We start from the raw sequence: 12,880 nt of genomic DNA, 5'->3' as shown, positions 1-12,880 counted from the left end.
TATTATATTATATATGATTATATCATGTATATAATTATATATATATTTAGGGACAGCACACAGGTGTCTGGGCTCCGTATCTGCCAGGAACTGAAGATATGTTATTCCTCATTATTGCTGCCGCTGTTTCCACCTTCATGGGTACAGCGAGTGAACTGTGGTGGAGAACCATAGTTGGTGGGTGTAAGAGAGTGGCTCCGGCTGTCCAACAGAGGCGTGGTAAACGTGCAACAGCAGTTCGTCTTTATCCTGATTCCCCAGGTCTGTTTCAGGCAGGTGACCTCAGTCATGATGTGGCGTTGCCCTTATGCCGAGGGAGCGGCTTTCTGATTTTCGAGGCTTCATGAACTATTCAGCGAAAGGAGGTAAGTAAGACTTGCGAACGTCCTGAGCCAGGCGCGTACTTGATCTTAGTGACCAGTGAAAAGGCTGATTTCAGCGAACGATATGGAAGTACGAAAGAACAATACGGAGACAACATGTCAGGTTTGTGTTTACTCTGAGCACAGGTAAAGCTAAGCATAATAAACATTCAGGATTATGAGTTAGATGAATCATTTCCATTAGCTGTTAAAACAGGAAATATCTTTTTTTTTCTATACATAGATATAATTCCATGAATTCAGTAATGCATAAAACATCCCGACTATGAGGAGATCAGGCTTGAAATTTATTTAATATGTAATTCCATTAAATCTGCTCAGAAATGAATTGAAACAAGTTGTTTTCTGAGAGTTGCCCAGACACTATACTGCAGACAGCACCGACCCATGCCTGCTCTGCGTATTGTGTGCATGATGATAGATCATATACAATTTCTCCAGTTAAGTGTAAGTCAGTGCATCTGATTCTCTAATTATGATCAAAGTACACTTGATTCCCGTAATACCAGTAGGCTAACCTCCAGCCCTTCTCTCCGTTACTCAACAGGAGCCGTGTGGGTGTCTGGTCGGCTGGACGATGTGGCGGGCACGACCGTGGAGTTTAACGTGTGGGCCATCGATGGTGGCGACCCACGACGGGAGTGTGTCGCCCCTGCCCCCGTTGCCATCACCATCAAGAAGGTCAACCCACCACCACTGGCCTTCCCGAAGACTCACTACAGCGCTGTTCTCTACTTGCCCACCTTCCCCGGCGTGAGGGTGTTCTGCCTGGTCGAGGGTGAAGCAGTTCACCACAACGAGGACACTGACTGGTCGCAGATCCAGTACTCAATCCTAGACGGCGACGACACGAAGAGGTTTGAGTTCGATAGTGTGAGCAGATGTCTAAACGTGCATGACCAGCTGAACCTGAAGTCCAGTTACAACCTAACGTTGAAAGCCACCGACGGATCCATCACCTCGACTGCTACAGTGGATATCAAAGTACAGGACGCCCCTCTTTCCACTTTAGTCTTCACGAAGGAAAAGTACTGGGCGAACGTATACGAAAACTCCACTAAGGAGATGAATATGGTGGCCCTAGGGGTAAAGGGTCAGCCACTCAACCACCACGTCCATTACTCCATCCTCAATCCCACGGACAACTTCGAGATCCGCCCCACCTCAGGAGTTATCAAGACTACTGGCAAACCCTTCGACCGCGAGGCTAAGGACCATTACTCCCTGGTTGTCCAGGTGCGTTGACATGCCAAAGCAGAAGGTTTCTTTTCTCTATGTACTGATTGCATGTGAGACACCTCACCTCCTACATATGTTGGGAGACAAGATCATTATCATCATCATATGCCTGGTAGGACTACAATCCATCGGTACAAAAGAGCTTCCCACTTATACCTATCCCTGAAGATTTCATGATTTTACACCTATTTCCATTGATGTTCCTTTTGATGTTAGAGCTTCTATTCATATTTAAAGCCTTCCTTTTTTTCTGGGTTGCCCAAGTCTGTAGGGTGTCGTCCAGTGATGAAGTAATCATCACATATACATTAGCGTATTAGGCTCCCAAGGGAAAATACGTATTTAGGTTTGAAAGGTAACAACAAAAACTTGAAATCCTGAGCCAAGAATTTGTTCTCGAAACTAAGTGTTCTTCAGAGAGAGATCTTCGAAACAGTTGAGTAGAATAAATTCTTAGCTCTTACTTTCACTTTTCCTTTCTACCTTTCATTCATTTATCATTGTGGATAAATCACAAATATACGTATTTCTAAACACTTTTAGGTTCGGTTCTTAAAGGAAAGGCAATATTTCATTTATAAACCTGGACAGACTCGGTAGGTAAGGCTCTCTCATCTGAATTCTTAAAGGAAATGCGTCTTTAAGAGGGCTGTATTCTGCAACAAAAATACCGCTTGTTTTCTGTGTCCGCTTTCGCTTTCATTTCGAAATACGATTTTTACGTCTTGTCAAATGATTAATTCATCTCATGATGTTGACCGAGATTTTCTCCGTCCCGTTGTGAGACAGGCCAAGGACGTGGACGAGCCAGGGAACGTGGCTCACGTCCTAGTGCATGTGGCAGTGATGGACATCAACGACAACGAGCCAGTCTTCCTGAACCAGCCTTACTACGCCCTCGTCTCCACCAGCGCTCCCCGGGGACACGTCGTCACTAAGGTGAACCCAGACTGAGAGAGAGAGAGAGAGAGAGAGAGAGAGAGAGAGAGAGAGAGAGAGAGAGAGAGAGAGAGAGAGAGAGAGAGAGAGATGCTCATGTCAGATAACAATATGATTCGAGTTTGTTTAAAGCTTATGTTCATTAGACATCTTACTCGTCCACGTAGGTGAGAGCGGTAGACGCCGACGCTGACGACTTCGGCAGTGTCCGGTACGAGCTGGTGCGGGGGAGCGGAGAGCTCTTCTCTGTCAACAAGTACACAGGCGAGATATCCCTGAAGCAGTCGCTGATGGTGGCCGACAAGACCTATAGCCTCACCGTCGCCGCCTATGACGGAGGGAAGCAGCCGCTCAGTTCGCAGGCTCATGTCATGATCCGGTGAGTAGATTAGGAGAGTCTGATCCAACCGAAATATAGAAATACTTTTTACATATTTTGAATAGAACTTACGAGGCAAAGAACGCGACAGTGTGGGCTGTAGACAAGCGCTACAGCGCGACACAGATAACTTCCAGCTTACATATCCTGACGACAGGATCTATAAGATGGAATACAGTAGATGATAATGAAGAGCTAATAAAGAATGATGGGTGACAGGGTGGTGTCAGCCGAGGGCCCGATGTTCACTTCAGCCCTGTACCTGGCCTCTGTTGCTGAGGACGCACAGGAGGGCACGCCTGTGGCCAGGGTGGAGGCCGCCAGTCCCACAGGGGAACCCATCATGTACACCATCGTCGCCGGCAATATTAACGAGGAGTTCGCCCTTGATTACTCCACAGGTAAGTCTGACTCTCTCCTCTTAGACGCTCTCCCTCAGATGAAGTCAAGTCATTGTTGGACGCCTTGAAGCCCTCACTGGCCACGTCCATCGTTAAGAGCGAAGGACTGAAGATGGTGTGTGTTACTTGCATAGGTCGAACCTCTGTACTGATTTAAACATTTGAATGAAATAAAGTACATCTTTGCGTATATATATATATATATATATATATATATATATATATATATATATATATATATATATATATATATATATATATTGTTCACTTTAGTAGGAGTGATGCCTTCCTCACAGTTGCTGAATATGTTCCCTCGTCTTCTTAAACCCATCATCTGGAAGTAGGTTAAGAGAAAGACACATTCACAGAAAAATAAGAACCTCATTCATGGCCATCAAGCAGTTGGTCTCAAATTTCCAGTAATTCTAACAGCAAATCTGTCTGGAATCTCCCACCTCGTATGTCCACTGTGTCCTCAGGGTCAAGATTATCAGTAGTGGTCTTGCGTCTTGCCGGATGAGGAGTTAACTCCCGTGGTTGAGTTACTAGAATATAAGGATCTGGATAGTAGATTCTTATAGGGAGTCAAATATGACCTGTACGTGATTTGGACCTGCATTTCCCTGGGCAGTAGATTGCCTCAGTCTTTAAGATGGTGTCTAAAAGGATCCCCGAGTAGGTTGCACACCTCAGGAAATGCTTGGACCTTGGGGGTGGATCACTGGAAGTGCTTTGAAAACCGACGCTGGGACTGAGTGACTGTTTCGGAAGAATGTTAACAATATATTAACATAATCTGGCTAATTTTCCGCCCTACAAAGCTGGTGATACTAGAGTATATCTGCTCCTGTTACCCAACGAGTGACAGGTCAGCAGGCGTTAGATAGATGCCGTTTACGAAATGACTAACGAGTGTTTTCATCTTCCTGAACTTTACCAGTTTAGACGGGTCTCACTGCATCATCTGCTGTAATGGGCAACACTGACGCACCATCGAGCCTGAAAAGTTACCAATGTTCAACTTGGGTCTTACGTCCTAAGGCACAATCTTCCACGTCCTCCACACAGCCTCCCACATGCGAGAACCAATCATCAGTCACCACTGAATATCACAGTCGATCCTTTTGTTTTAGGTCATCAAGCAATGAAGATGATCATCTAAGAAGGATGTCTTACTTCTTAACTGACAACACTTATCATCCGTCGACTGTACGTGCATTGTAAACATATCTTTTACATTGTGATGTCAGGGTATAGCACGGGGTCTCTCTCTGTCATAAATACTAGCGGATATGTTTTACAAATGTGCTATACTGTACGTGATTAGCATCAACCTAATTAGCACAACGGGACGACATTGAAGACCACAGTACGACCTTTGAGCACGGCGACACAAACCTTCGAACACGCCTGGGTCTTTGACCCAGTCTTTGAGAGTTCCACGTCACTCACTTACGGTTCAGGGCAATGATCATTCTGTCTTGACTCAAGGGTTGTTGCACTGTCTTGCTCAAGGATCGTACCGTCGTGCTGAAGGGTCTTACCTTCCTATGGAAAGAGATGATAAGCAAGCACCGTAGACTGAAGTGACACGTAATACCAGCACCACATTACGTAACGATTACCAGCAGCAAACACTGTTTATCAATTTTTATCTCATACAATTTATCGTAATGATATTTCTTATGTTATCTTCCGTATTGCTTTGGATGGGAATAATCGCACAGAATTTCGAGTTCTGAGAATGAGAAGTTTTTGAAGTATATATATATATATATATATATATATATATATATATATATATATATATATATATATATATATATATATATCACTTAGGTTTTGTTGATCCTGTGGTTGATGTGTGATCACCTTGATATCCCCTCAAGGTATATATGACAATATACTGACTAACCCTCGCACCTCTGTCGTAAAGGACACTGGAACAGAGGTCAGCTGCTCTTACAGTCTACCAGCGACCCGAACTGACCTGGGTGTGTGGAGCTCCTTACTCGGATGTAGTCCTGTGGTAACCTTGTCCCGAACAGACTCCCTCCTCTCACGCCGCCTTAACAATTCAGGCTTTTTGAATGATAGAAAAATGACAGTTTATATCCATGTTAGGGACAAATATTGCCATCAGTCATATATGAATGTATGTATATAACACTGAGATGTTGATTTTGTCACGGATATCGTCGTAATATATGACCTCTGGGTTACTATATTGATATATCTTTTGGCGTGAATGAATGCGTAGTGGAACTTGTTTTAATAAGTATTCTGTGAGAAACTGGGGAAAATATATGATGATAGTCATTACGAGAAGTTATTCCCCAATTTCATTCTCTCTCTCTGAGGGCGAGTTATATATGCGTAGGACCAAACAGACGATGAACGTGTGTTGCGTCTGCTTCCTTAGCTAACTGTTGCGACACAAGAAGCACAACCATCGCCGCCTCCTGACTGGCAACAAGAACTATCCTTCCATCCTCCGCCTCTGCCTTAATCCTGAGCATACAAAGCGCTCGTCAACTAACACATGATTTACAGTGCACAGGAATCATGTCTCATCTTATTTTCTCAAATTAGCTGGTACGCTGCGGGCAGCTGAATGCCCTCCTCAAAGCCATCTAATTTACGTTGTAAACACACACACACACACACATACACACACACACACACACACATACACACATATATACCATTCATTATTACATGCCTGGTCTTAGCCACTGGTGTTCGCAGGTTCAGGTCGAGGTTTGTAATGAATGGTTGATGTCGATTTCATGTGATATATATATATATATATATATATATATATATATATATATATATATATATATATATATATATATATATATATATATCATAGTACCCTCCAAGAGCAAGGATTCGAACCTTGTACCATTTGCATGGTAGTTGGGTACGCTTACCACTCGGTTGTGCTGCCCATGATAGGGAAATGGGGAAATTAGTTGAGTGGTCAGTATGGCCAAGCAAATGGTACTAGGTTCGAATCTCTGATGTTATATATATATATATATATATATATATATATATATATATATATATATATATATATATATATATATATATTTTTTTTTTTTTTCTTTCTTTCATACTATTCGCCATTTCCCGCATTAGCGAGGTAGCGTTAAGAACAGAGGACTGGGCTTTTGAGGAAATATCCTCACCTGGCCCCCTTCTCTGTTCCTTCTTTTGGAAAATTAAAAAAAAATGAGAGGGGAGGATTTCCAGCCCCCCGCTCCCTTCCCTTTTAGTCGCCTTCTACGACACGCAGGGAATACGTGGGAAGTATTCTTTCTTCCCTCTCCCCAGGGATATATATATATATATATATATATATATATATATATATATATATATATATATATATATATATATATATGCGTGTGTTTGTGTGTAATCTTGCCTAAGCCTGATACCCAATTCATCGGACTTTGGAACCGGTACGGACAAGATTCGAACCCTTGTGGTTCGACCCCTTGCCGCCCGAGCGTGCGTTACGGTCATTAATGGTAACCGCTACACAACGGAGGTCAACAGCCACCTAAATCCGATCACAACTGTTGTGTGTCTTCTGAATCATTCACTTCAATCAAAGACTTGCATTTCAATTACGGAATTTTTTTTCCACCCTATTGTAAGAGAACTGCACAACCTCAGCTTTACCGTTGATTGAGTTTTTGAGCTGTGTCTGAAATCTTGGTAAATAACATAGATCTTACACTCGGGTCACTGTAGATTTCCCAACGATACTGTGGTCACAGTCAGAAGTAACTGTATAGCCTTCCCTTCCACCCACTCCTTCGTCAGGAAATGTACGTATTCCATTGCTGTAAAACTTTCTTCGTGTTCTGTCAGTAAACGTTGGAGGAATATCTCTAACATCATTCAGAGCTGACCATTCCAAGAAGACTCTACGTTCAAACATGTATTACTACAACTGACAATCATTATCTATTACTTCTCAAAGTCTGAGACAGACTGTGGTGTTGTCGCACATTTTGAGAAATCACATCATTTGTTCTCCAAGGACAAAATCAGCTACAAGTCAAGTAACTATGTTTTCGTAATACTTAAAATCCAGGAGAAAAATGAAGAATCTTTCACACACACACACACACACACACACACACACACACACACACACACACACACACACACATAAACACACACATACACACACACACACACACACATATATATATATATATATATATATATATATATATATATATATATATATATATATATATATATATATATATACACGCACACACAAATGATAAATCACTCCAAAGGAAGTTCAACTAATCATATATTTTCTGGCATATTTAACGAAAGAAGAATAACATTCACTTCCCCTGGATCACAAGTCTGAGGAGGAATGATGAGTTTAACTTCGTGATGGCGACCATTATATAGACATAGAAACAGTATGATGCTTTGCTCTCCTGTACGGGTATTGATACAGATGAACCCAATAACTGTGAACGCCAGGTGCTAATAAGGCAAAATCTTTCTCATTACCGTCCCAGCAGCCTCATTCACACCCGTGTGTTCTCTTGTAATGAATTACCTTAAGTTTAGCTCGTAAATTCTCTTGTTTTTAAAGTCACATATCTCAGAGATAATCCACACTGGCATCATTAACGAGACCCACATCAGCCTGTTATAACTAAATGTCAAAGGCTCACTTCCTGTCTTCTGTTTCACTGGTGGCGGGTCACTGTTTGTGTTGCATTCCACTGTTGCAGCTTCACCTCACGTGCTATGTATCACTGGTGGGGTTTCATGATTTCACTGGTGGGGGTTCACTTTCCATGGTGCACTTCACTGGCAGGAGGCTCACTCTCAATGATACACTTCACGAGCAGGGTTCACTTTCCAGGATTCACTTTCCATGAAACATTTCACTGGCAGGAGGCTCGATTTCCATGATACACTTCACCAGCAGGGTTCACTTCCCATGGCACGCTTCACTGGCAGGAGACTCACTTTCCATGATACACTGGCAGAAGGTTCACTTTCCATGATACACTTCACCAGCAAGAGGTTCACTTTTCATGTTTACCTCAGCAGTGGGAGGTTCACTCATATCTGTTCCAACAGTGGGAGGTTCGTTTTCCACTATACATATCCCTGGTAGAGGCCTCACTTTCCATGATAATCTTCAGCGGTGAAGGGGTGCCTGTATACGTCAAATTGATGGAGTCTCATATTCCACGCTGTATTTTACCCAGTGAAGGCTCTCCTGCCTTCACTGATTTTCAGAGCAGGAGGTTTTCATGAAAGAAAAGGAAAATGATTCCATCTTAAAAAGAATAGGTAATATATTGATATTATTATTATTATGTTTTGCTTGGTAAATGCAGACATATCTGTCGTTCTATATATATATTTGATATCATCATCGTAATTTAATGTTATATACAATAAAGATTCTTCCTCTTACATTGCAGTGGAATCCAAATGTCTCTCACAACCAATTTGCACCCTACTAACTCTTAATCCTCAGCTCTCTTCTCCTGTTTCTTTTTCATTAGATAAGCTCATTATTGATAATGTAATGTAGCTCTATCCTCCCACTGCCCCCTACGTGTTGAGCACGCAGCTTTACCACGGCTTATGTCTGCTTTTCTCAGGTGGCAATGCTGTGGAATCGCAGTGTAAGTATGTTTTTACTACTAGTTGCTGCCCTTGTGTTCCTTCTGTATATAGACCACTTCCTGCATCACTCTATATATATATATGTGTCTGAGATGACTGGCTCTTCAGGCTTCCCTTAGCTACTGATTTCTCCTGTCTTACTGAATGAAACTTATGAATTTTGTTGTGAACAGTAGGTGTAGTGTGTGTGTGTGTGTGTGTGTGTGTGTGTGTGTGTGCGTGGGTGTGTCTGTGTGTGTGGATCTGTGTGCCTGTGTGTGCGCTTATGGTCCTGTGTGACCAGGGATCCTTGCAATTAACCTGAGTAATTGTTTAATTGGTATTTAAGAAAATTCTAATGACTTGAAAGAAAAAAAAAATCACAATTGATACGTAAACGTATTTGCGATAACAAACTAAAGGAGAAGGTATATAACAACACAACAACCCACTTGACTCTAAACCATGGCCTTAATTCACTCATCCCACGTCACAAGGTACCACACGCAGCAGATAGTAGAAATCTTGCATATTATCCAGAACGCTTTTCTTTTTTTTTTTTTTATCTTACTGCTTTTTATGTTTGGCACAGTCCGTGGACACTTGTTTAGAAAGCTTTAGCGTTGCAGAATCAGCTTTCAGAACGGACCAATGTGCACGGTAGCATCTTAAGAGATCATTGTCGTCAAAAAGATTGACCATCTGATGTTCCATGTTAGCGTTGTTGACCGGGTAATATTGTTGCCAAGACAGCGTCCTGCCCTCATGGAGGAGACCTTTGAAGTGACCTCCACACCTCTTTACCCTCACATGTCACCGGGGTTGTTCCTCCAGAGTTGGCAGGACGTTGTCTTGTGTTTGCGGATAAGTCAATGATTCCTCTGTAGCTCTGTGATATTCAGTGACCCTCAAATGGCTCTGAAATCTGGTGGTTCTTTACCCATTCATCTCTTTTAAGCCATGTTTGTGCGGTTTGTGAGACTACTTCTAACAGTGGGGTTCAACGAACATTAAATTCCTAAGTGTCCAAATTACTCTAAATTTTATTCCTAAATTTCCAGATTATGTTTTGTCAGCCAATAATTCATCAGATTGTTATGCATCCTGCTGTTACCTTACTGGTATTTTTTTTATGTGGTCATTAGCTGAAGAATACAGTACTGCATGCATTAGTGATTCAGCGTTTTATAAGGAATCATTTGAATACTCTGGTTGCCGCACGGCGTATCATACCTACTGTAGCATCCGCCTCGTGATAGGTGTGATCCAGACCATAGCATCGCTGGACTATGAGGCCGCCCGCGTCCACAACCTGACGGTGCGCGCGCGCGACTCCGTCACTGGCAGCCACACTGACGCCCACGTCACCATCACCGTCACAGACGTCAATGATAATCCTCCAGAGTTCAGCAGTCACGTGTACAAGGGCAGCGTATCGGAGGCCGCCTCGCCTGGCCAAGTCATCGTCCAGGTGAGTGAAGTAAACCATCTGTTTCGCAAACCATCTGCGCCATCTGTATCATAAACCCACCTGTATAACTGCACCATCAGAAACTTCATGTGTCATAACGTAAATGTGCCTTAGTTCCGATCATAGCCAACTTGTACATCAGAAACCACCTGTTGTATGTACATTTGTTCACTCATACACCAGCTGTGTCATAACCCACCTGTCTTAAACAGCTTCATTACACGCATCCTGTATTATAAACCACCCGCACAGCTTGTATGATTGCTTCATCATACACCACCTACGTCATAATCCACCAGAGTACAAAGCTGCTACATCAAACACCACTCATAACGTGACCCACCCATACCACTGCTTCTACATACACCACCCGTGACATAAACCAAACCTCCATCATCAACTTCAATCATGAACATCATTCAGACATTACACTGCACGTGTTTACAACCCTTCCACCTGACACATTACGCTGCGACCCACTTGGGTAAATCCTTTCTTCTCTGCTTTCCTGGCGGCAGAGGCTCCAGTCACGGACAGACGTTCTCACTGAGTCCACGACTTAGATGGATCATAAAACAATCGCTAAACTGAAGTAAGGAGAGAAGAAGGGAAAGATTCAAAGGGTTTTTGAGAAAATGCGAACCTCGCTTCTCTCAAGATAGTAGGTCATAGCTATTAGGAAAACAAACGAGGTGATAAAGAGAGCCAGAGCTTAGATATGTAGGGAAAGAAGAAGGATCTAATGGTTTCTGAGGAGGTGGAAACTCTGCCTTTTATAGATGAGGTGGTCAAAGCTTTTTGGGAAAAACATAACACGAGGTGGTAAAGAGTTCCAAAACTTAAAGGTGTAGGGAAAGACACAGACATCACAACTTACTCTTGGGCTCTAAACGGTCCCATTGAATTTATGCGAGGCTGGAACGTGCCGAGTCAAATGACGACGGCACACAAGTAGCCAGTTTTCGTGAGAAGAAACTGGAGTGGCATCTCGGAGAAGGAGAGAATTCCAGCCTTATGGTGCTGGGCAAGTGGGTCAAGTTTTGAGGTTAGTTTGAGGCTGTTTATTGGTCGGATTGCTTAAGCGCTCAGTTTTGTCAAGTATGTAGAGCTAGAGACTCCCAGATGTGAGAGCAGTACATTATACGAGAACTAATCAGTCCTTCGTATAAGCTGTTTAGAGGCATATACCTAGAAGACGCTTCAGTATCGAAGTAAACCTTTCATTCAAGATGGAGGCGGACTTACCTAACTGCGTAATATCCTTGTGTCCAAAATAGCTCAGACTTTATCGTCATACCAAGATTGTTCATTGTGCTCAGTGAGAATCGTCATTTTCTATTCACAGATCGTCAGTATCTTTATCTTTTAGACAACCAGCAGTGCTATGGATAGGAATATTGAGGGTAAGACGAAAAATATATGCGTACTGCAGAGAGCTTATTTCTGTAAAGATGACAAAAGCACTTAGTGGTAGTGTTAGCAGCCTGCAGTACTATTTGAGTCCATTTTGGGAGCACAACAACCTAACATCGAGACTGGTCCCACGAAAGGATGTTTGACTTAACTGATGCCAACGTAACCCGATATGAGCAGACAGTATTATTCTGAAGTCTTTGTTTCACACTCTCCTCAAGTGGGTAGATATGATATAAGCCCTTTGTCGCGAATCTGTATATTGTAAGCATCTTTTGTAAACCAAGTGTGAGACAAATGGCACATACGTCACTCGTGGCCAGCTCACCGAGGTGTGCAAGGGAGAGTGTGTGTGTGTGAGGTGGATGGGCAAATCTGGTGCCTCATTAGAGATCCACACAGAATGACATCATCAGTCGGGTGTAGGGTGTCACCACACGTTTGGCTTTCATCACATTGCCGCTTTATCGACGCATCATCACTCTAATTCTCACTGATGACTTTTTCCACAGACTTTACCCAAGTGTTGCTTTAGTTAAGCCTTCAATAGACAATTCTTGGAAGTTTTCTTGTTTCAGTGAAAATGAAGATTGTTTCTGTACTATTGTAAGGTGGATGCTGCAACTGATAAAGGTATATCATGTCTAGCCGGGTTTTAGTCTTATGTGCTGTGCTTAAAGAGTTAAAATTTGACTTTATGAAGTGTACTTAAGTTAGACAGTGACTGAGCTTGGGTTATTATTGATCGCATGGAGGTCTCGGCGAGCGACGTGGACACGGGTGCGGGCGGCGAGGTGCGTTTCTCCTGCGGCTCCGGATGTGAGCTGTTCGAGGTGCGTGGCGAGGACGGTGTGGTACTACTGGCAGGCCCGCTAGACACGGAGACGCAGCCCCAGCACGTACTGACCGTAGTGGCCACGGACGCAGGACTCCCACAGTTATCCTCCTCCTCCACCGTCATTGTTGATGGTTAGATATT

General features: G+C 42.9%; 1 protein-coding gene across 9 annotated transcripts in view; it reads left to right on the top strand.

The window, feature by feature from the left end:
• LOC139756673 (fat-like cadherin-related tumor suppressor homolog) overlaps nt 1–12,880 on the top strand; it is a 1,059,999-nt gene that overhangs the window by 980,232 nt on the left and 66,887 nt on the right. For 8 of the 9 annotated variants that reach the window (XM_071676360.1, XM_071676394.1, XM_071676389.1 and 5 more), the window contains 7 exons: nt 931–1,619; nt 2,412–2,561; nt 2,729–2,940; nt 3,160–3,341; nt 9,014–9,037; nt 10,277–10,488; nt 12,657–12,870. In XM_071676360.1, coding sequence (XP_071532461.1) covers nt 931–1,619; nt 2,412–2,561; nt 2,729–2,940; nt 3,160–3,341; nt 9,014–9,037; nt 10,277–10,488; nt 12,657–12,870 — 1,683 coding nt within the window. The remainder of the gene's footprint in view (nt 1–930; nt 1,620–2,411; nt 2,562–2,728; nt 2,941–3,159; nt 3,342–9,013; nt 9,038–10,276; nt 10,489–12,656; nt 12,871–12,880) is intronic. The other variant, XM_071676345.1, reaches the window with a different exon arrangement.

The sequence above is a fragment of the Panulirus ornatus genome, chromosome 2 (genome assembly GCF_036320965.1).
Source record: "Panulirus ornatus isolate Po-2019 chromosome 2, ASM3632096v1, whole genome shotgun sequence".
NCBI classification, from domain to species: Eukaryota; Metazoa; Arthropoda; class Malacostraca; order Decapoda; family Palinuridae; genus Panulirus; species Panulirus ornatus.
This window is presented reverse-complemented; position numbering and strand designations above follow the sequence as displayed.